We start from the raw sequence: 25,406 nt of genomic DNA on the forward strand, positions 1-25,406 counted from the left end.
TAGAGAAATTCTCTGTTTCCTAACCCACCATTAGTCTTCTCCAACAACTGGGGGGAAAAAAAAGAAGTTTCAAATAGCAAAATTCTAAGCTAATTTCCAAAGCACATCGCCATTCCCAAAAGAAAATACAAAATATCAGGAAAATTTCCTAAACTGCAATTTCTGTCTGCACCAGAGTATTATCATCAATCACTTTGTTAGCACCGTTAGAATCATTTCCTTCCGGGGTTGGTTCTTTCTGTGACCGTTCTTCTCTCAGCCTCTTAATCTCAAGATCCCTCTCTTCCAGTTTCTGTTGCAAAATAAGTACCTGAAATAGCAATAACCATCCAATATCAGTGAACCCAATGATTGAAATAGAATGAGAACTACAGCCGAGCTTACCTTCTTTCTTTTTTCGACACTTTCTTTTTCTTGAAAGGCTTCTTTTTTCAACATATTCCAGTGCTCTCAGAGCACTGTAAGTTATATGCTCCTAGTTGCATTTGGACACTTTTCCAATCCATTATGCTAGACTGTTCATTAGGTTCAGTGCATAATTCATGGGTTACCATGCAAGCATCCCACGGATAACGCATATTAACCATTTGATCAATGGTCGTCAATATGGACTGTCAGGATTGTTTACACAAAAATAGGTCCGAACCTCAATTTGACCCATTTGTTTGTTAGGGCATATCATGGATTCCTTCATGCTTTAGTGGTTGGTGTTTCCATCCCCAGTTCCCCACTGTTTCCTATGGCACGGCCCACTAGAGTTTTGGATGGCCCTCGTTGCACCGTGATGGATGATACAGGCACCTAGAAATTACTTAGAAATTGCACACACGGCATAAAAGTGGTCAAATTAAACCGTCCAAATTATATTACCCAGTGTAGATATATCATGAACCAAAGATTCAGCTTATTTGATTACCTGATTATCGGATTGCTGGACATCTATTGAACAGTTGAAAATGAAAATATCCAATGGTCCTATTTCCATAAACAGATATCCATGAATCAAAGGTTATAATTTTACAACCAATCTGACCTGTGGATCGTGACTTGGAAACGGTGAGCTGCACAATCTAGTTGGTTTTATTTGAGTTATATGCCACACGTACAATTTTTGAGTGAGTGCATGTCAAACATCCTATGCAATTCAGTTAAGACTACAGGTCAAGTCTTTTCTTACTACCTCCACCCACATTCTTTTGGGCCTTCCACTTGTTCCAACTCACTCCTAACCGGCACAGTTCTTGGTCTCCGTCGCACATGACCAAACCATCTAAGTCTACTTTTCGTCATCTTATGATTCTAAAGAATCACTTTTGTTAGGCAATTGTAACTATCCTACCCATGGCTAGGAAAACAAATGACTACAGAAAATAAGGCCAAATCAAGAATGTGTATTGGATCATCCGATTAATGCAAGTTTTGCATGGTAGCCTATGGAATGTGTTCTGGACTTCATGGACAGTTTAGATCGATCAATTAGACTCCAATTTAACTGATTCAACTAGGAGCGCTACAACTCAACATTGCTCTAAGAATATTGGCGCATTTATCTATTTATTAAGACTTGGAAGAAAGCTATAAAAGGTGGGATGCTAGGAAATGCATTGGCCTAATTTCTTTTCCACTCCAAAGAGCTTAATCCCATCCCCTCTAAGATGAATACAAGGATCTCACTGTTAAATGTTATGAATTTTGAGGACTCCACACCCACTTTTCATGAAGCGACCAGGATCACCCCCTACAGGTTACTTTCACATCTCTAAAAATATCTCCTCATCAGATAATGTCTTATGCATTTGACCCATTTTTTTCTTTTCCTTATTTTTCCTGCCCTCTAATTTATATTTATCAGAATAGCTGATGGAATTGACAAGGGAGGGTGAGAAAAGACAAAAGGGGAGCGCTCCGGTGGTACTAGTGCCACTGTAAGCTAATGTGATACTGGACAGAAGTGGGACCCACATGACGTATTCATGCAATCCAACCTGTCCATCAGATGCATGACATCAAGTTACCTTCCATGCCCAAAAATCAGCCCAATCCAAAACTCAGGTGGGCCACTCCACAGGGAACAAGTTCAGAGTCGACACCTATCATTGATTTGAAAAGGAGGCCCACCTTGAAGTGTATCTGCAATCCAGGACATTCAGACCCTTCATTGGCCTGGATAAAGGGTCAGACCCAAAATCATGTTTTTTACAACTCAGGTGGACCCTAGTGCAAATCAAGGGTGAGTGATACCTCCCAAATCAAGTTGTTAAAAAAACCCAAAATCAGGTTTTTTACAACTCAGGTGGGCCCTAGTGCAAATCAAGGGTGAGTGTTACCTCCCAAATCTAGTAAAAAAACCCAAAATCAGGTTTTTTACAACTCAGATGTTCCCTGTGCTGTGGCCCACCTGAGCAGTGAATCAGGCTGATTTTTTATATCTAGGGGTGACATGAGCTTAAGCATCTGATGAACAGGTTGTATGTCCTGCATACATTACATCGGCCCCACATCTGCCAGGTACCACCATAAGCGTAGGGTTGTATTGGTACCATCGAAAGTGCACCTCAAGACAAGATACCTGATGCAACCAATAAAGAAGGGCAAGAAAGACACCATGCAGAAACAAAGGCTGCATTTGGATGTGCAATTGAATTGAATTGCAATAATTAGTTCAACTAAGTGAAGATAACCAAACTTCTTTTTTTAAGATGAAGTAATTTAGTAGGCAAAACCAAAAGGAAAAACTATATGTAGGAAAGGAAAAAAAAAAAACTACAAGAACAGAAAAAGGGAAAAAAAAACACAAAAGAACAAAAAAGAAAATGGAACAAAGACGTAAAATACAACAGACTCAGCCAGCAGGCTGGGCGTACCCCCAACAAAAAGCCCCGACCAAACCCAATCTCTCGACAACAACGAAACCCTAGCCAACACCCCAGCCAGAGACTACCTATTATTACAGAAACACCAGTTGTTTCTCTCCCCAAATAGACTAAAGAGCCACAAGAAGAGCTAATCTCCTCTCTCTTTCATTCAAGCGTCCCACCACAGCAAGCATGCCGAGAGCAGAAGAAGGCTTCAACAGACAGGCATCACCCAAGAAACACCAGCAAGGGTGAAGATGCCGCCCCAAATGGAATAGGAGAACAGGCAATGAAGGAACAAGTGGGTGACAAATTCCACTTCCCCCAGGCACAGCAGGCACACATTAGGCAAGACCATGGCTCTCTTGCGAAGCTTATTGATCGTCAAAAGCCTATTCCTTCCAGCCAACCATGTGAAAGCCGCAACCTTGGGAAGGGCCAGTACAACCAGACCGGGCCCATATGACACCTGGGAACAAGAGTTTCAGGCTAAGAAAGAATCTATTGAAGGATCGAACAGAGAACACTCCTGAGCTCCCAATCTAACAAATCAGCGAATCCTCCATCCCAGGGACAAACACAACCCTACAAAGGGGCAAGAAAACCAACCAAATTAGAAATCTCACTATCCGTTAGATTACGCGTGAAAGACGGGAATCAAATCCCTTCCCCTTCCGAGCCTAAAAGGCAACTAGCCATAGGGATATCTGCCTCAGGGCAAAGAGCAGCCAGGGAAGGAAATAAGGACCTGAGGGAGGAATCCCCACACCACAGGTCCTCCCAGAACCTAATCCTATAGACCGATCCCCAGCCGACAAGGTCACACAACAGAAAACCTTCGAAGCCACACAGGCGATTGCCTTCTAGACATGGGAGGAGTGGTAAAGAGAAGGGAGCTTAGTCCACCAACCCATCTAAGCCACCATGTATTTAGCAGCTAAGATAAATCACCACAGGCCAGCGTCCTCAACTCCAAAACGCCAAGCTCACTTACCCAAAAGGGCTTCATTAACTAGATCCAACCACTTAATCCCCGCACCCCCTTCATCAAAGGAGGAGTAAACCTCTTTCCAGCTTAAGGAGGGGGAATTTCCTGCAGGCAGATCATCCTTGCCACAAAAAATCCTTCTCAGCTTATCGATCCCAAGAATAACAAATCTGGGGCACCAAAACAGGGACATGAAATAGAAGGGCATGTTCAAAAGAGAGGCTCTGATGAGAGTTGTACGACCTCCCAAAGAAAGAAGCATACTCTTCCAAGGGGAGAGCTTCCTCTCAATCCTCTCTATGACACTGTCCCAAAGATGCAGCGCAGGCTTTCCCACACTTCAAGGCATGCTAAGATAGGTAGATGACCAAACTTTAATTACCTTTTTTAGTATTCATATAGAGGAATTACGCACTTTTCTCTTTTCTTTTTTGATAAATAGATATTTTATTAAAAACAAAAAGGAAAACAAGTGGAGAAATAGAAAGATACACAGCCTCACAGTGCGAGCCAAACCCATCAAAAGCCCATCCCTGACAGCACCTATCCCCCTTCCCATACAAAGAAATAGGTAACTCACTAGCTGTAATGCAGCTTTGCCAAACTGTCTGCTTTGGAGTTGGTGGACGTTGGCACATGAGTCTGCCATGTCTGTTACTCCTAACCAGTGTTCGAGTTGTCGGTGTCGCTACAAGTTTCGCTGGCCGGAGATAAAGATATAATATCGTTATCGCCGATAATATCGCCGATAACCGGAAATGCAGGAAAAAAGGGGGAAACATGGAGAAAATGGTGAAATTTTTCAATGAAACTTCAGGACATGCCTAAACACATATATTTACATATTTAGGAATAAAAACTTTACAAAAAGAATACATTAAATTAAAAGTTTTCATTTAATGGGGGCCAAAAAACATGCATTGACCCAATCAGCAAAATATCATTTTTGGAGCTTTCTATTTTTTGCCCAAAAATAGAAGTTGAGTAGAAATTTAAAGAAATTATCCCCATTCAACTGAACCAGGGCCTGCCTGGATGTTATTTTCTGATACAATGATTTCTTTCTAGCAAAAGTGTCACAATTGTACAAAATCGGTTACGTGCCAAAGGTGGACCACACCATGATGATCAACTGGAATGAAAATCAGATCAATCCACTCTTTTGGCTGGCACACATGTACACTAAGTATTCCATGGGCTGCCCATTGATTTTGAAGTTGTGGCCCACCCAAAAATCGGTTCATCTTGATCATCATGGTGTGTCCCACCATTTTCATGGATCTGATATACTATCAAAGACATGTTTATAGTAAAAAAAGAGGCGAGATGTTCATTGGATGGCCCCAAAAAGTTTTATGGGCCCCAAAAAGTTTTAAATGGTCAATGTTCATTCAACACTGTTTCCTGTAATGTGGTCCACTTAAGATTGGGATATACCTCATTTTTGGTCTCATACCGTAAAATTATCTATAAAAATAGATGAACGGCATGGATGAAACATATACATCATGGTGGGACCCACAGTGCAATGGCTGGTGGCAGGGGAATAGCCAATCCGTTTCCAATCCGCACGGACGCGGCTTAGATACTGACAGGTTGAGTAGCGGTCGGCTACTGAGGTGACGTCACCATGTTCTGTAGGCCCCACTACGATGTATGTGTTGTATCCACACCGTCCATCCATTTTGAGATATCATTTTAGGCCATGAGCGAAAGGATGAGGTAGATAAAAATCTGCACTGGACCCCACCACAGAAAACAGTTCAAGAGTGATTCCTACAATTGAAACTATCCTAAGGCTGGCCATAACGTTATTTGAAATCCAACCCGTTCAAAAGTTAAAAATGACACGAAAGAAGGGAAAACACGAATATTAGCTTGATCCAAAACTTACGTGGCCCTCCAAATATTTTTCAACGGTAGACATTCAATTCAACTATTTCTTATGGTGTGGTCCATTTGAACATTGGATATGCCTCAAAATTGTTTATATAAAGGCCTGAAATTATCTTTTAATGTGTATGGGCGGAGTGGATAAAATAAATAAATCATGGTGGGCCTTACATGCGGTGGCCGGGCTGCGTTTATACACGCGCGGATTATTTTCCGTGTAATGCGTTGATATATGCTGACTGCGTTCGTACGTAACTGGTGCGAGCTTTTTGGTGGGCCATCATACATGATGGTAGTATAAAATCTGAACAGTCCACGTGATGCAGAACCCCATGAAACCTGTACGGCCTAACTTTTACTTTGATCCAAAACTTTGGTGGGCCATGAAAGAAGAAAAATGTTTCATCTATTGATTTGAATTTCTCTTTTCTATAGCCTACCAGAGTTTTAGATCGGTATGAAATTTGCCCCTATAAGGTTTCATGTGATTCCGCATCACATGGACCGTCCGGATTACACTCCACTGACACGTGTACAAAGGTGCGCATGTGCGTAGGTGCGCATGCCTCGTTAGGCTGGTAAGAAAAGAAAAGAAAAAAAAAACCCGATATCTATTACGGGTTCTTCTTTACGAAAAGAAAAAAAAAACCCCAAAATTTCGTCTCCGCCGAAGAAATGAGATATTAAACCCCAAAATCTCGTCTCCGCCGAAGAAATGAGATATTTGAAAGAGGGTTGATGTAGAAAGGGGATTTTCAAACCTGAAAATCCGAACGGAATGGCACCGGGTGCTGTTGATCGATGCGTTCTTCCGAGCTCCAACTTCCGATCCGATCAACAAGTAGGCAATCTTCTCGATTCCGATATTTTTTCCGAAAGAGGGGTTTTCTTATTTCCGATATTTTTTTCGATTTTTTCAAAGAGGGGTTTTCTCACGGATTTATGGGTTGTTGGCCACAGTTTTCCCGTGATAGGGATCGTGGTTGGTAGCTACAGTGCGAAAATCTCGATATTATCGGCGATAATCCAGGATTTTCGCCGATATCTCCGATTTTTCACCGATATCTGCGATATTTCGCCGATAATCCAAAGAGAAACGAAATAAGGGGGTTTCGGTATCGCAAGACTAGCGATACCGATATTATCGGCGATATTTCGATAATATCGCCGACAACTTGAACACTCTCCTAACTCATTAGCCAACCTCCACACCAGGCGACGTTCTCTCAACCAACTAATAACCAGATTTAAGTCCCCTTCAACAATCAGAGGGAATACAAGATTAATTGGAGGACCTTGGCACATGGGAATGGAACTGACAATGAGTCTGCCGTGTCTGCTGCTGCTTCTAACTCATTAGCCAATCTGTGCAGCAGGCAACGATCTCTCAACCAATTAATAACCAGATCCAAGTCCCCTTCGATCATTCGAGTGGATAAGAGACAAATCACGCTAGTTTAACCCCCTTTTGCACTTCTCAAGTTGCATTTGAAAACATCGTGACTACAAGATGAGGACTACAGGCTACTTCATGACAAATACCGATAAAGGTAATTAAAATTTGGTTGTTGCAACTTAGTAATTCCACGGCATCAAATAAGGCCAAAAAAAAAAAACAGCAAAACTATGGCAAAAAGAGGGTACACCGATGGGCCAGATTACCCGAATACAATTACATCCCTGTTGCTTCACAAAGATTCAAAGGAGGTCCCCCAAATTTCAGGTAAGATAAGAAACCACCCAAAAACCAAGGAGACGGTGGAGAATTTAGAGTTCAGGGAGGATAGTTTTTCATAAAATAACAGCAGTCCCTCTAGCTATCGTGATTCAATTCAATAGTTGATCCTAACACAACCAAAACAAAACCTATAGACTCACCAAAAATGGGAAAATACTTTTTAAGGTTTTATCTGTGGTTTAGTTTAATTTTAGTAAAAATCAATGTTTGTAAACAAGCATTTACACATCAGAAGGGCCAAGTATAATGACTTTTTTCTTTTCTTTTCAAAATGCTTTGCATTTAGTTCTTTCATTTATCGCTTACTTGCAGAAACCCCCTATCAAGGGTACCACTTCACCTCCTTGGAATCCCTTTACAGCTTTTGGTTACAAGGTGTTAACACTTCTTTACATTTTGTGGTTTGCACTCCCCAACTGAATTCACTACCGCTGCTGCTCAAACTCTGTGTAACTAAGGTTTATCGTCTCAAGGAATACTAATAATCTTAAATGAATGTAAACAGGAGTTCTCAAGTTCTACATAAATTTTCCATCATTTTACTTTTGGTTTGGGATATCTTCATTCCTCACCATTTAACAAATATGAGGGATTTCCTGCATGATGGACAAGGTCTTTCCCCTCCATTAAATTCCTTTTTATTTGCACAGAAATTTAGAGTGACCAAAATACCCTTGTACAACAACTAAAACACCCTAGCCAATATATTATTATATGTTTTTTTAAGGATAATATATTGTTATATGTTTAATGCTGGTAAACGCAATTTGCTAATTTTCCATTAATCTATCTGAAACAATTGATGATCTAGTTACTAAATCTCTCAAAGTAGATCAAACTAACTGAAACAAAGTCATGGATGTAGGAGGTTACCAATTCATTTGACTTTTCCACATCGTTTGTCAGTTCATCCATATATTTATAAAATCCTGTATAGCACGAAAGAATGCAATCAAATAATAAGAACAAATGACAACAAATCATGAAGCATCATATAGCAAATAAGGCTGCAAGAACTTCACCAAATGGTATATTCACAACCTATTTTTTCCTTTTTAAGCTATCCCCCTTGCATCTCCACTTTTCACACATAAAGCAATGAAGTTCCAGGTACCTTGAGAGGAAGGGAATGGTATCACGCTAATTAATTAAAGGGGTGATGTATAGTGTGCCAATTTATTTCGTGTTGTTTTTTCTTTGATGCCCATGGAGAATGGTAGATAAGTTGGAAACATTGCAAAGAGAATATTCATGGTAAGGAATGGTAGTGAAAAAAAAAAAAAGTGTTATCTAGTGGAATGGAAGGAAGTTTGCAAGCCAATTTATAAGGGTACAAGCAGACAATTGAAGTCGTGAATAAAGCTCTTGCTGCAAAATGATTATGGATATATGAAATAAGGGGCTTGTGGAAAGAGCTGTTGGAACATAAATATGGAGTGTCAGAATTCTGGGGTCCAATCAGGCGTCTTCCAAGTATATATTGGAGCAGGTGAAAAGCATTCCTCAATGCGGAGCAGGAATAAATGGAAGTAGCCAAAATTCAAAATCGGAGATGGGACATGCATTAGATTCTGGGAGACAAAATGGTGGCTTTAGAAAGGCTGTTCTGCTCGTAGTTTGAATCTCTATACAACCTTGTTCCATCTAAGGGCATAACAATCAATCATTAAATCAGCGGGGAAGGGAGTATGCTTGCCAATCTTTAGAAGAAATACGAGGGACGATGAATTCAAGGATCCGGTGGAGCTCATGGAATTTGTGGAAAATGCAGCTCTTCAAAGGGAGGGGAGGGGAGAGGGACAAAAGGAGTTGGAGATAACCCTTTAGGTGTCCTTTTTTTTTTTTCTTTGGAGATGGAAACCTTCAAGTGCCTTTTTGGTCTGAGCTTGCTACGTCCATAGATTAGGTGGCCCGATAGTCAAAAAAGCCCACCATGGGATCTCATGATTGTGGCCCACTCGTCGGATTGGTTTTATATTTTAGGTTTTGCTTATTGTTATTATTTAGAACATCGTGAACGCTTTAGATTTCCTTGTTTGGTTTTTATTTTAGTTTACTTCATCGCCAAGTAATAGGTGTCGCACATGGTGCGAGTTTTTGGGTATAGGGTTCTCCCTATAAATAGGCACCCCTTGTAGTTCTTTTGATTCATTGAAGTTAATAAAAAATTCCTGCTTTATTTTTCTGCTCTCTTCGTGAGTTGTGGAAGAATTCAAAAGTGGGTGCGAAGCCCTCCCTTTTCGAAGGGCTAACTACTGTGGTGTGAAGCCACATCGATTCCAATTCACCCTCATCTTCCATCATCTTTTTTTTTTCCATCTTCCCCCACCATCCGTACTTCGAATTTGTCCTTTTGTTGCATCAGATTTCTTCATTGAAGCAGGTTTTCAGATTTCGGCCCGCAGGCGAGCTGAAACTTCGGCGGAGCACCACGCACAAACCATACATCGGATCGAGCTGAGATTTGGGGGTTTTGGAGTCCATCCCTGGCCGACCAGGGCCAAGGTGGCCTTTTTCTGAATAGTAAGCCCCAGACGTGCGGCCAGGATCACACGTACGTCCGTCTGGGCCATTGTTGCTGTCCACATGCGGGATCATCTTTTGGCTCAGGTTTTTATCCTCTTATAACCATTTTTTCATGAATCTTAACCCTAGATTACATGATCCCTAATTGATTTGCCCCTTTTTATCACCTTAGGGTTCCTTGAATTGAAATTAGGGAATCCCTTGGATTAGGGACTGATTTTTATGCATGAGTAGTTGATTTTATTTCCCTTTGACATTGTTTGGTTTATAATTTTATTGGTCCAGTTCTAGCCTGTGTCGGCTTGGACCCGCATAGATTCCCCTTTAATTGAATGTTTGGATCTTCATGTGGGACGTGGAATTTGTGTGATTGTTTCTGAATTGGTGTGATCTAAGCCTGCAATCTTGCATATCATATTTAATTTTCCATTGGAGATAACCCTTTAGGTGTCCTTTTTTTTTTTTCTTTGGAGATGGAAACCTTCAAGTGCCTTTTTGGTCTGAGCTTGCTACGTCCATAGATTAGGTGGGGGTCTGGGGGGTGGTTGAGGGAGACTAAGACCTCCACTTGATTTGGTCGTCTAACCTTCCTCTCCCCCCAGGGTGGTGGCTTTTAGGCGGATGACAAAGTAGAGCAAGATATTGACCATTCATGAAGTAGGCAGCACGATCTTGTGCATGTCTGTATTCCACGTCTTTTGAATGCTGAAAGTGGACCATCTTCTGATCAACCATCTCTTTGCAGCTACAATCTGGAAGTAATGTTATCAAGCAGTTTAAAGTGGACTGGGAAATGCCAAAAGTAACAGAAAATTATCACTGAGACTGACTTGGAACTATGGGATAAGAGGGGGAAGAATGAGGATTTTATGGTGGCTGTCATTTTTAATGAGATTGATGTGGAAGGAAAGGAACAATAGAACAGTTTGGAATATATGCTCCAATTTTAACCAGGTGATTGATTGAGTGAAAAAATAAAGTGACACGCGGCGAAAGGTTTTTAAGCAGTTTTACCTCCCAAAAAATAAAGGGGATACAAGTAAAGGCGTTTTTGTGCATTGGACAGGGTCCGACCTAATGTATAGTTTGATTGAGATGTTATTTCAGTTAAAGCTTTTTTCGTTTCACTTTGAATAAAATTCTCATTGATCAAATTAAAAATAAAAAAATCAAAACTTTTACACCTTCAATCCTAAATTCCTAACTGCTCAAAAGTCTCACCTATGTTCTACAAAGCAATGGACACAACCTTAACAGTATTTCATATTTAAAAGAAGGGCACAACTTCATCAAACAAATGGGAAAAAACAAAGATATGATTGACACGATACTGACCTTCGAATTGACCTCTAAGTTCTGCATTTTGAGATTTTTGCAAAGCAAGCTTCATTGTCAACTCATGGATCTACAAAATCAACACTGTTAGAACTTAGAACCAGACACGATATTGCATGAGATAGGAATATTTTGAGTTTCAAGGGGACAATTTTTCCAAGTGCAGAAAGCACAGCTGCAACTGGGCTGGGCCAAAGCACATCCATTTCCAGCCCATAAGCTGTGGATCTCAGATGAGCCTAACCCAGCCCATGAACAGAGGAATCAGGCTTGGCCATACCTGACCCAGCAGCCAACTACTCAACCCACCGATGCTAACTTGGGCAGGCTAGGCCTATTTGTTGGGCCCTTAGGTAGCAGTTGCAACCCAGGTCCAGACCAATTGTTAGGCCTGTGTCCAATCCAAAGGTCTCAAGGCATCCCTCAACCTGGTCCAAAGAAAGCTGAACTTGAGTAGGCCCAGACAAGCCCAACCCAGTTGCAATACTGGTAGAAAGGGAGGGGAACAAAACCATATCGTACATGTTCAGTAAGCAATCCACTGCCTCCAGAGGCGCGAAAGTTCACACCTGCATATCGGGTATCATATTTGTGGCATGTGTGTAATGATCCAAACCATACATCCCACAGGCTGCACCATTGATTGGACCCTGACAAAAGACTTGTCTTGATTGGAAAATCCTAACCATCTGTTGAATGAACTTCTTTTGCAGATTTTTGTCTTTTAGAGTCCACTGTATGTCACCAATTAAAGGTTAACATCACCCAAACAGTTTGATTTTGGACTATGGCCCATTAACTATTTTACCTGTTGAATGAACAGTTATGATCACATCCATTGTATGCCTTGTGTACGGAAATTACATGGAGGCCCATGGCACCTTCAATGCCTCTAGAGGCATTGGATCAGCTTCCTTTATGCGCATGTGTTTGTGTGCATGCATGTGTATTCTCAATAACATCTAACCTTTTAACCCTCCAACCAAGTAAAACTTGGAAATCTGCCAATCATTATTCCCTGACCTTGAAGTATTTATACAGTGATTAGAACCCAAAGGGTTAGGATTGACAGTCCAAACTTCCTTTTAGATGCTCTAAATATGAATTGCAAGCTGAGTATCAGCATGCAATCCCAACCTAGGAGGGGCAAATTACACTTTCTTTAATGTACCTTTGAAACACAAGGAATCTAAGCTACTTGTGCATTAAATCAATCGAACCAAAAGAGCAAGCAGTCACGAGATGTGCATGCCTTGGATTAAAACATGACAGTGAACAAAGATGAGTCTAGTTCTGCATGCAGTGATATTTCAAGTACCTTCCCTTCCGAATGCAACTGTCCAACCTCCTCATTTTCCTCTTGCAAGGTCCTACACTTGGCCATCAGCATCTTGCCCATCTTGCTCTGTGTGGTGAAACTGACAGCAGCAACATTGTCTTGAAGCTCTTTCACTTTTTTGTCTTTCTCCTCGATCAAATTCTGGAATATGTCAAAACTCACAACAGGTAAACATAAGAGTGGAAACAACCTTATAATTGTCTATAAAATATTACAACTCCAACACCATCCACAAGAAATTTCAAAGTTCGAAATCCCCAAAACATGGATTAAACAAATCATTTAATACCAACTCAATATGTCAGGGTCAACTCTGACTCTTTGGAGAATGAACTGAGTCATCAACCTGAAACATGCATCAATTTTGACTGGGTGAGACGAGTTGAATGAACTGTACTGACGTCAGTTCCCCCAAGAAATTTCCACCTGAATCCGAGTTTTGATTCCTTGCTCCAAAGTTAACAGTCAAAAATTGTTAAAGCATGTGGATGTGAACCATACAGCCATATAGCTGTAAAGCCCACCTAATGGATGTGGATGTGGATGTGGATGTGGGTTGTCCCACTATACACCCACCTAGCTTCTTTCTCCTTTATATCTAGTGTTTATACTGATATAGGACTTGTTTGGAATATAAATATTATTAGTATTTTTATACTTTTTTTCTTTTTATTATTAATAAAAAGGGGAAGAGTGGGGCCGTCTAGCCCTAACTCTTTTTCCCCTCTATTCCCAACTTTCTCCTCTTTTCTTCTCTTCTCTTCTTCTGTCTTTAATCTATGATTCTACACAATATCAGAGCATCCTTGTTGCTGATCTAATTGATCTCTCTCTTCTATCCTACAATTCTCTCCTTCTTTTATTTTTTGATCTCTCCCATCCCTCTTATGCCAAAAATCTTTTAAGAAACCTAGGGTTTCTTTTCTTTTTGTTGTGTTGGGCCATTGTAAGGATTCGTGATGAAGTCTTCATGATCATCACCTCTCATGTGTAAGACGTGGTCTGCTTGCCATTGTCGGATGTCTTGTTCATGATCATCGACCCCTCGTAATTGGGTGAAGTGTGTGGACATGTGGACCGGTTATTCTCTTCAAGTGTGATGTGCATACCTTGTAAAGCGTACAAGTTTGTTCCTTGGTCACAAAAGGTCAGCATGTGTTCGTATAAGCTTGCAGTATATATTCTAGTCCCCTATCCTAAATGGAAGAGAAAAATAATTCGAGAATTGGATTCATGAGTCCATCTGATTTTTAAGGCCTGTTTGATTTTCCATGATACATGTGAATCCTGGTAAATAAGTAATTATTACTTTTTCCCCTCGTTTGAAAAGGTGAGAGTAATTCCACCTCGAAAATCGATACAAAAGTGTTGACTTAAATATGTGGACCCCCACTATAATGTATATGATATATCCACACCGTCCATCTATTTTATTAGAACATTTTGGGGCATGAGGCAAAAAATGAAGCAGATCCAACACTCAAATGGCCCACACGAAAGGAAACAATGGCCTTAATTCATATACCGTTGAAAGTTATTTCCTTCACTGGGCCCACATTCCGGTTTTTTCATCATCTAACCCATTCATACGGTCACACAGACATGGATAAGGGGAAAACACAAATATCAGCTTTATCCAAAACTTCTAAGGGCCCTAAAAAGTTTTTAATGGTAGATGTTCGATTCCCATTGTTTCCTATGGTGTGGTCCACTTGAGCTTTGGATCTGCCCCATTTTTTGCTCATGCCCTAAATTCAACTAGCATAACAAATGAGCTGTGTGGATACGTCACATACATCACGGTAGGCCCCACATTGATTTTGTAAATTTCTCGATTTAAGTGCTAAAAAAGTAGGTTGTCAAATCTGCATAGGGAAAGATGTGGTAATTACCTAGGTAAATAATTATTACCCATTTACATGCTAATTACAGCTGAGCCCAAAAATCAAACAGGCCCTTTTTTTTTGAGAGAGATAACTGCAAATTTCATTAGGCTCAAAAGAGCAGAAGGAAAGAAAAAAAATAGAAAACAAAAGACAAAAGGGAGTGGCCGCTAAGATAGCCGGCCACACACCTTAGCAAAAATAGAAAAAATTACAAGGGGAAAGATTTACAACATTAGAAGCCCACTCATAAATAAGATGATGAACCCTTCTAACAACAACCTCCACTGGATTCGAAATATCACGGAAGCATCTATTGTTCCTTTCTTCCCAAATAGCCCACCAAACAGCGAGAAGAGACATTCTCCAAACCACTGTAATTTCCTTGCCCAAAGCCACTCCATGCCAGGCAACAAGCATTTGATTCGAGAAACATGGAGAAGACCACATCATCTGAAAGGAAGACAATAAGGCTGACCAAACCTTCTGAAAGAACAAGCAATGGATGAGAAGTTGGTCAACCGTTTCTTCATTAGCCATGCAACAGAGACAGATATTGGGGAGAATCATTCCTCTCTTCCTAAGATTGTCCACCATTAGGACCTTGTTTCTACCAACTAGCCACCCAAACACTGAGATCTTCGAAGGAACTTTATACTTCCACACCCTTCCTATCATTGCATCAACCACACACGCAGACTTTTTTTCCACACTCGAATAGAGGGACGAAAAAAAGAAGCGACCCTTCTTATCAGGACACCAAATCAGACTATCCTCTTGTGTTAGGTTGGGGGAGACTTTTTCAACACGTTGGAGAAGAGCCACATACTCCGCAACTTCCCAGTCATGAAGGTATCTTCTACAAGGGGGGTGCCAAATAATCTTTATTAGATTAAATGGAACGAACCATCCAAGTGTTTTTAAACTACCAAGGGCAAATTAAAATACTTGACCACTGAAAAGCCTGATGAGAGTGCTAGTACACATCAATGGATCCAAAAAATCCTTAGATTATGATGTGACTGTGGAATAGTATGGAACTTTCCATTAGTGCGAATGTAATGTTTTCAGATATTGTAAAAGAAGTGTGAGATGCATTACAAGAGATGAATTCATCCAACAAAAACATCACTCGGATGTATCAGTTATTTGAGAAAATATCTGAGCTTCAACAAGGAGAGAAATCACCGGGTGAGCATTAGACAAAACTCAAAGGAATCTAGGAGTTGAATGTGTATCAATACCTTATTATTGATTTGGAGAAGCATTGTCAACAACGAGAGGAATTCCGTGTGGCCAAGTTTTATCCCGACTTAAAACGTGAATATGAACTAGTTCGTGCGCAGATTTTGGGTGACAAGGATGTGCCATCTCTGAATAAAATGTATGCTCACCTCCAACATGTATCTCTTGGCTCTACAAGTTGAGCCAATGACAACTCTGCATTAGCATCCTTTACTAGTCAAGGCAGAGTAGTGGCCATGGTAGCAAGGGCAATCAAGGTGATTGTGGTGAAGCAGGAGGTAGTCGTGGTTAAGGTCATGGACCTAGGAAGTTCACCCATTGTGGGCTTATGAATCATTCTATTGAAGGAAAAAAAAAAATACTAGGATTTTCATGGAAAGCCAACATGGGCTAATCAGGTATGTCACATTGCAGAGAGCAGTAGGTCTTATCCAACTAGTTCTGCGTCTACAACTCAATAGCCACATATGTCTGGAGAGACAGTTACTTGCTCAAGTAGAATATTCCAAATTGCTGAAAATTTTACAGAATCAATCTATTCATGCTACTTCTGCAGTTACTTTCACTCCTATAGCTAAATTTGTGACCTCAGGTATGGCCTGTTTAGAATCCAAGTTCCCTGCTCCATGGGCCATTGACTCTGGAGCATCAGACCATATGACAGGCGAGTGCATTTTCCTCTATAAATACATTGTTAGAGGGTTCATCTGCCACTTTGGAAAATGGTATCCAGTCCAAAGTATGTGGAATGGGTTTTGTTTATCCAAGTTCTTCCCTTTCATTGGCATTTGTCCTTTATGTCCTTCAATTCACTTTAAGTCTTCTGTCTGTTAGCAAGCGCATCAAATTAGAGGAAGAAGAAAATTGGAGGACATGTATATTATGGGTTGTACTATCTTGACTGTGACATTGTTAGCGCAACAGCACAGAAGAACATTTCTCCATATCAGTGGCACTATTGTCTTGGTCATCCATTTTTGACGATTCTCAAAGGCATTATTCATTTTTTATCATTTGTGTCAGTTCTAGAGTGTGAAGTGTGTCAGTTGAGTGAACATCATCATGTTAGTTTTCCATCATGTGTGGAAAAGCATAGTTCAATTTCTTTTTCTTTAATCCATTCAGATGTTTGAGGATTGATTAAAATTTCCATTTTCCAATAGGTCAAGGTATAAGCAGTTTGTTAAATTTATTGATGGTTTTTCGCAAATGACTTGGATTGATTCAATGAAAGACAAATCTGAATTATTCTCTATTTTTTCAACTTTTCACATGAAAGTACAAAATCAATTTAACTCAAAGTATATGCATTTCATTACAATAATGCCACTAAATATGTCCCATCCTTTAATCAGTATTTTTACGAAACAGGTATCCTACATCAAACATTATATGCCCACAACCCATAATAAAATGGTGTTAACGAACGGAAAAATTGTCACTTGCTTAGGTGACTCATGCTCTATTAATTTACATGAATGTTTCCAAAAGTTTCTAGAGTAATACGGTCAAAGTATTCCATATCGATAACGGTGATCGTATCAGTCACCACTATTACTAATACATGAGTGTGACGGCCGATGCGCATTTTTTTTTTTTGTCCAAAAAATGAAAAAATATCGAGAAAATCCCAAATAATCTAAAATTTTCAAATATGTATTCAATTTTTGTTTTGAACGAGTTTATGATGGTGTAATAGTCCACTCTTTGGTAAGTGTTGTATCGAGTTGTCTGATGAATTTATGAACCTGACAACCTGGGACTGACTGCAAAACTTCTATATTTAATTTTCTAACTATATAATATCAATAATAAATTTATTAGAATGAATATAATACCATAACATCTCACATTTGCAGGTTTTACTATTACTTACAGTATTAGTGTGTTGCATACCTCATGACTCACTTACATTTCATTTCAACATACAAACTCCAAAGACTTGTGTCCTATCATGTAATTCCTATACCTAATAGTTTGATATCATTTCCCCAAATAAATCTCAAGAAAAAATTAAAATTAAATTCAAAATAATATTGCCGCCAATTTGGGGCTGATTTGCCAGACCACTCGATGCCCCAAACTAGCTTCAAATTCAGACCCTGAAGACAATGATACATCCCGTTTCCACCCCTAGGAAGGACACAAAATATTAGAAGTATTACAGACATCTCACACAACAAAACTAGCAGTGGTTCCCCAATCCCGTTGGCTTGTCAATGGGCAATGGGCAAAGGTGTATCCTGAGCTCAAGTCCCACCATGCCAGCCCTGTACTGGTCTCTTTCTGCCAGACTAACTTACCCTACCATTAAATAATCAAGTAACAAAAACTAGCAGGCTTTCTTTAATCAGTAAGACTGGCTGTATCCAAACCAGTGGATAAGAAAAATTATCCCAACACAGATTCTATCTCCATGATAACAAGATTCCATGACAGATTAACATTACCCACGGATTGTAAATTCCACCCAGAAACATAAAGACCTAAAAGAGCATAATGTACGTGATATGATGCCTTTCAGAAATGAAAACAGAAGAATCTAGCATAGTCATGTACCTTTAAACGTGTAAACTCCTCATGTATGGCCGGGTCAAGTAATAACCTCCTTCCCTGTCAATAAACAAGCCATATCACAAGAAATTAAACAAGGCCTGGTTAAGTAGCCACATGCATGCAGCTAACATCAACAATTTCAAGGAATTCGTCGAAACTATTAAAGTAAGATTAACAATGGAGTCAAAGCAATCTAAAATATTGAAAAACTGTAAAGAGATGGAGACTCTGGCTAGTAGGATGGTGCTCTGTCTCACAACCATGAGGCATGGATTCAATCCCAGCTTATCCACTTAAAAGAAAAGAAAAGATTTGAAAATCACAGTTACCAAGTTGTCTCTGACCCCAATGAACTGCCAAATGAATCAGAGAATTAAGCAGCTAGTTTAAGCTCTCTTAATTTCACTCAAACAGTAGCAAGCTGCAAACCATGTAGAGCAGATTGACAGCAAACAAGGTTCCTATGATAGAAACAAATGAGGAGGAAGCAAGGACATAAAGAGACCACAGACACCAGAGTCGCAATGTATAGGAAAAAGGATGATAGGCACTTTTTTACACGATTCACCTCCACCTAAAATGCAAGAGTTACCTATACAAAATGATGTTTAACATCATTTCTACAAATGGGAGTTCATGGGCTCTAGGCTACTTTGCACGGTGATGAAGACATCCGAGCACTATTCAAGGTATACCGGAGGAGGAGGAGAGCGTTGGCCCCAGTTCTATCATCTCTATGGCTGGATGATCATTATATGGGGTCCAAATCGAGTATGTAGCTATGTTGGAAGACCCCACATGCATGTTTATGCTCTTTGAAGGCCCCTCACCGGGAAGATGCATATGGGTTGCACATAGGAGCTGATTTGACACATCTAGACCGTTGGATTCATTGGATACACTTGTTGGACCGTTGGATTGTGACCGTGGACCATTGGACACAATGGAGTCATTGGATGGCTTAGTTTAGTTGTTTTGTTTATTTATTTTAGGAATTTTAATTTATTTTATATTTTAATAGAAATAAGGGGGTATTTTGGATTTTTCTTAGCGCTAAGGGTGTTTTCGTAAAAACATCCCAAATAGACTATAAAGGCTTGGGTGTATGAATGCCCTAGGGTTATTATACATTAAATAAAAATATCCTCTTTTGATTGAGCAAAGAAAACCTCCTGTGATTGGAGTGGTGTGAAGCCATGGAGTGATTCCATCTCTCTCTTATTCTTTTCTTCTAGGTATTATCTTCACTTTTCTCTTCTTCTTCTTCTTCTTCTTCTTCTTCTTCTTCTCTCTCTCTCTCTCTCTCTCTCTCTCTCTCTCTCTCTCTCTCTCTCTCTCTCTCTCTCTCTCTCTCTATTCCTTTATTTTCCTTTTGTTTCCCTCTAAACCCATCCCAATCATCTCCAAAACCCACCTAAACCTACCCTAACCGTACAACTGTACAGATCCCTAACCTTGACCATATGGACATCCATAAAGCCAGCCCATTCCCCTTCTCTCTCCCTTTGATCCTTCATCCTTTCCCCTTAAATCCCACGACCTTAAACCTAAAACCCTAAAATCCTATCCCAAAACCCAAATTCCCAAATCCTAGCTTACCTAATTCCAAAACCCTAATCCAATTCCCAAATTCCTAGTTCCTAAATGAATCATAACCTACCAAACCCTACTAGGACAAGTGATTCCCTTAAATTAAGATTAATCCCTATGCTAGATGAAAGTTCTATCTTCCTTAGGTCCTAATTGATTAATATATTCTAAGGATCTCATTGCGGGATTATTGTTTGGTTTGAACTTGAGCACATTTAATACTGGAATTCTTCAAATTTGTGGTAGATTAGTTTTATTTTGTGCTTTGAATTCTCTAATTAATCCGTTATTTCATTTTATTGCTTCATCTTAAGCTAGATTATCCGTCCTGCATCACACAGACCTCATAATAGATTATCTTCCAAAGACAAACCCAGAGACCGATTCAGTTTGTAAAAATTACCAAACAAATATCTCATATCTTCCAAAGACATACCCAGAGACCAGTCTAGTTCATAAAAATTACCAAACAAATATCTCAACTCCAGTAAAAAATAAAAATAAAAATTATAATGATAATGATGATGATGATGATGATAATAATAAAACAAGAGATGAGTGAATCAAGGATTTTGAAGTGGGTAGGGGGGTACAGGGAAGTGTTTGGATCGTGTGAGGACTGAGGATACTAGCCCATACAACTCAAACCCTTAAATCTTGGAAGCTCAAGAAGAAAACTTTTGGTTCATAGTAGACAAACAAACAACTTTTTTTCACAGTTTGGTGTCACAAAATCTTGGCACTGACCCCATAAAGAATGATTTATATCAGGTTTTGAAATACAAGTCATAACTGAATTACTCCAATATTAAACAACTCAAATCAGATAAATTCATAAGTTATGTACCATGGGTGATATCATATTAGATTGAAAACAGATGAGAAGCAAAGTAGTAGTGTGCGTTAGCATCAATGAGTAGTGAGCTATGCAGCATTGATTGGCAACTTGAACTAGGAAGAAAAACTTAGAAACACGTTATTATTACTTCATTTTAATGTCATTAACAAAGATAGAAATTCCAGCAAGTTAGGTTGAATCAGCATCATAAATATTAATTGAGCATGTAACGAAGAAAGTTGAAGAGATAGATATTACCTGCATCGATGGTGGTTTCAGTTGTGTCTTCAAATCCCGAATTGCAGACTGAAAGTTTACCAGGTAGAGAGAGATGTTAGATAAAGACAAACAAGGAGTGAAATTTTACCAAGAAATGCCAGACTAAGGATGCATTTGGTAAAACTTAATTTCATAACTTATCACTGAAAATTGCTATTTTCAGTAGGGCTGAAAGTCGGGTGGCTTCAACCCGACTGACCGGTGACCGACCCAACATTGGGTTGGGCTCGAGCAAGATGTATCAGCTTTGGTCTCGAGCTTGGGCTATATGAACACCAACCCGATGAAGGTTGGGTCGGGCTTGGGCTGAGGTCTCGGGTTGCCCGACCCAACCCAACCCGAACCTGACAATATATAAGTTATAAATTATAATTGAGTGCGAATTGTCTGTGTTGAAGGTATAGGAAATTCTAGTGCCGTCGGGTCTCATTGGTCCACGCCATTTCCGATGACTCAAGCTAACAAGATATGCCAGATTTCTCTACACAACACGACTTTTAAAGGAGTAGTCCTATATTTTAGCTTGTTTGTTTAGAAAAAAAAATGAAGTTATTTACAATAAATAACTACATATATAATTAATAAAATAATAGGTACAAAAAATAAGACGTGTATTGAAATATAATAGACTAATGTAATAACAAAAATATTAGCATGTATTCAACCGACCAACCTGACCGAGCATGCATGGGTTGGGCTTGGGTTGAGAATTCCCAACCCGAGGTTGGGTTGGGCTGGGTTGGGTTTGGTTGGGGTTGAGGCATAAGAAACCTTGGGTTGGACTAGGGTTGAGCACCAACCCGACCCAACCCGCCCGACTTTCAGCCCTAATTTTCAATGAATTTGGTAATTTAGACCGTTTGGTAACCAAAAGACATTCAATGCTTAATTGGAAAAATCACTTAAAATTTAATGGTTTTTTTTCAACCACCGCAACTTGGCTTAAAACTTATTGCAGAATGTGGTAAGTCATTTCCCTTCAAAATTGTGGTTGAATTTTGACCAAAATATCCCTAGCAACTTTTTAAAATGACAAGATTAGCCTTTCATATATTCAAAATGTTGTACGATTCTCTCACTAAGTCCTTCCCTATTCCCAAATCGCTCTTTTCTTCCAATTAATCTTCCCTTGATTTGAATGTGAGATTTCAATCTTTTTCATTTTTTTAAAGCCTTTCTAGGACCCACCATGATGTTTATTCGCCATCCATACCGTTTATAAGGTCACACAGACCTGGATGAAGGGAAAACATAAATATCAGATTGATCTACAACTTCTGTGGCCCCCAAAATGTTTAAAAAGGTAAACGTCCAATTCCACTGATCTGTGGTGTGGTCCACTTGAACTTTGGATTCGCCTCATTTTTGGGCTCATGCCCTAAAATAATCTCACCAAATTGATGGACGGTTGGGATATAACCAATGTTCGAAATATCTTTATCACATTACGTATTGCACCCTTGGGATACAGATACGTATCGGTTATTGCATGGGATATATCGGTTGTATCGCGTAATGTATCCTTGTTCATGGAAACATGGGGAAACATTAGAAATTGGTCGAATTTTTCAACAAAATTTCAATGATTGTTAAAAAAGACATCAATACACACTAACAACTAAAAATATTACAAAAAACAAGTGCACATAATGGGTTTTCTTTGTATGGGGTCCTAATCTATAAGTTGTCTAACTGAATTGATGCAAGTATATTGAAAGTCTATTCGTATTAAATGTAAGAAGACGTGGAAACACAAGCAATACATTCAAAAGCAAAAGAAGAATCACTAGATTAGGTTACATAAATGTTTGATTTTGATTTTTTTTTTCAAAATCGAAGTTTCCAATCCATGATTTTTCATGCTATGCAAAACATGAAAAATCATGGATTTGTAACAATTTGACATTAATTTAACATGATTTATAGGGAAAAAAAAAAAGGATCGAAGTTTTTTTTAAAAAAATGTTCACAAGATCGAACATGTGGGATATATCCCACTACTTGTGTGTTTCGTATCGCACAGGTAGGATACAAGATATATCGACCGATATCGTCAATATTTAAAACCCAACACATGTATATCATGGTAGGGCCCACAAAACATGATGTTTTCAACTAAAAACGGATCCTAGTGGTGCGTTGCTGAACAATCGGGACATGGATTGCCTATTTACACATGGCTACTGGATGGTGCTCTGTTGGACTCACCATGATGTATGTATTTTATCCATGTCGTCCATCCATTTTGGATATGTATTTTTGGGCATTATCCCAAAAACGAGGTAGATTTAAGTCTAAGGTGGACCACACACAGGAAAACAATGGTGATTGAACATCTGTCATTAAAAACTCCCTAGGGCTTAGTGTAATGTCTATTTGCCATCCAAACTGTTGATTAGGTCACGCATCCATGGATGAAAAGACAGCTATTAGCTTCATCCAAAAGTATTGTCCCTAGGAAGTTTTTAATGGAGGGCATCAATCACCATTGTTTCCTAGGGTGTGGTCCACATGAGATTTGGATCTACCTCACTTTTGGGCTCATAACCTAAAATAATTTGAAAAAATGAATAGGCGAGGTGGATAAAACATATATCATGATGGGGCCCACAAAGCACCGTCCAATAGCCCGATGACATGGCAGAGTCACGAAGCAGGATGTGGATTGCATACTGCCAGCGCCAAAAGTGATATGGCTACTGGACGGTGCTCTGTGGGCCTTACAATGATTTGTGTTTTATCTACATTGTCCATCCATTTTAGATCATTATTTTAGTGAATGAACCCAAAAATGAGGCATATCTAAATTTCAAGTGGACCACACCATAGGAAAATAGTGGCGACTGAACGCCTACCATTAAAAACTTCCTGGAGCCCACTGTAACGTCTATTTTCCATCCTATTTGTTGATTGGGTCACATAGACCTGGATGAAGGGAAAAGACAAAATATCAACCTAATCCAAAACTTTTCTGGCCCCAAGAAATTTTTAATGGTTAGTGTTCAATCACCACTATTTCCGATAGTGTGGCTGGCCTAATATTTGCATCTGCCTCATTTTTTGGTTCATGCCCCAAAAATAATCTGGCAAAGTCGATGGACGATGTGGATAAAACGCATACATTATGGTGGGGCCCATAGAACACCATCCAGTAGCGTGTCCATGAAACCTGGATCCATTGAAGCCGCATGAAAAGGGAGTGGATTAGGAGTTACCCGGGTAACAACTTAGTGGGTGTTACCCTTGTCGTGGGGCCCACCTTGATGAGTTTTTATATATCCACGCCGTCCATATGTTTCTCCAGCCCATTTTAGGACAGGGTTCCAAAAATTATGAAAATCAAAATCTCAGGTGGACCACATCACAGGAAACAATAGTGATTGAGTGCCTCAGCATTTAAAATTCCAAAGGGCCCATCGTAAGGTTTTCGTAATGTTTCTTTGCAATCCAACCTGTCGATAATGTCAAGAAGATTTGGTTGAAGGGAAAATACAAATATAGCTTGATCCAAAACTTCTGTGGCCCACAAAAGTTTTTATTCGCCATCATCATTGTTAGTGGTATGGTCCACCTGAGATTTGGATCTTCCTAAATTTTGGGATCCCGTCCTAAATGATATGTAAAAGCAGATGGACGATGTGGATATACCAAAAATGCATCAAGGTGAGCCCCACATGGTTAGGGTGACACCCACTAAGTTGTTACCCACAAAACAGCTAATCCACTCCCACATCAGAAGCGTATTGCGCCCTGCCCCCACATGGACGCCAATCTGTCTAGGCAGAGCTCTGCGGGCCCCACCATGATGAATGGGTTTTAGGGGCATAGACAAAAAATGAGACAGATTGAAGGCTCAAGTGGACCACACCACAAGAAGTAGAGGGGATTGAAAGCTTATCATTGAAAACTTCTTAGGGGGCTCGGAAGTTTTGGATCAAGCTAATATTTTTTTTTTCACTCCACACGGGTTTGTGACCATATGAACAAGTTGGATGGCTAATAAACATCATGGCAAGCCTTAAAAAGTTTTCAACCGTAGGAATTCAATCTCCACTACTTCCTGTGGTGTGTTCCATTTGAGACATCAACCTGCCACCTTAGGCTCATGCCATTAAACAATCAACGTGATCCAAAACTTTTGTGGCTTACAAACAGTTTTTAATAGTCAATGACTATTGTTTCTTGTGGTGGCCTTCACACATTAAGAGGTACCATATAATGTTGGGCTGAGATAACAATGCCATTTGTACAAATGGGACCCATGATCTAGTGATCAAAAGTGTTTGTCTGATTGGACATCCACCGATATGCCTAAGAACTTTGCATTCAACACTTCCAATC

General features: G+C 39.6%; 1 protein-coding gene across 2 annotated transcripts in view; it reads right to left on the bottom strand.

The window, feature by feature from the left end:
- The window catches only part of LOC131246628 (FKBP12-interacting protein of 37 kDa), a 38,339-nt gene continuing 12,933 nt past the window's right edge, over positions 1 to 25,406 (bottom strand). The window contains exons 9-15 of one of the 2 annotated variants that reach the window (XR_009171455.1): positions 21,045 to 21,092; positions 18,362 to 18,415; positions 12,654 to 12,815; positions 11,336 to 11,405; positions 8,497 to 8,588; positions 8,348 to 8,403; positions 228 to 310 (exon numbers count right to left, since the gene is read on the bottom strand). Coding sequence is in view for 1 of the 2 variants with exons in the window: in XM_058246945.1 (XP_058102928.1) it covers positions 149 to 310; positions 8,348 to 8,403; positions 11,336 to 11,405; positions 12,654 to 12,815; positions 18,362 to 18,415; positions 21,045 to 21,092 (552 nt within the window). In the remaining variant the exon portion in view is untranslated. Of the gene's footprint in view, positions 311 to 8,347; positions 8,404 to 8,496; positions 8,589 to 11,335; positions 11,406 to 12,653; positions 12,816 to 18,361; positions 18,416 to 21,044; positions 21,093 to 25,406 lie in introns of both variants that reach the window. The other variant, XM_058246945.1, reaches the window with a different exon arrangement.

The sequence above is a fragment of the Magnolia sinica genome, chromosome 5 (assembly GCF_029962835.1).
Source record: "Magnolia sinica isolate HGM2019 chromosome 5, MsV1, whole genome shotgun sequence".
Taxonomy (NCBI): Eukaryota; Viridiplantae; Streptophyta; class Magnoliopsida; order Magnoliales; family Magnoliaceae; genus Magnolia; species Magnolia sinica.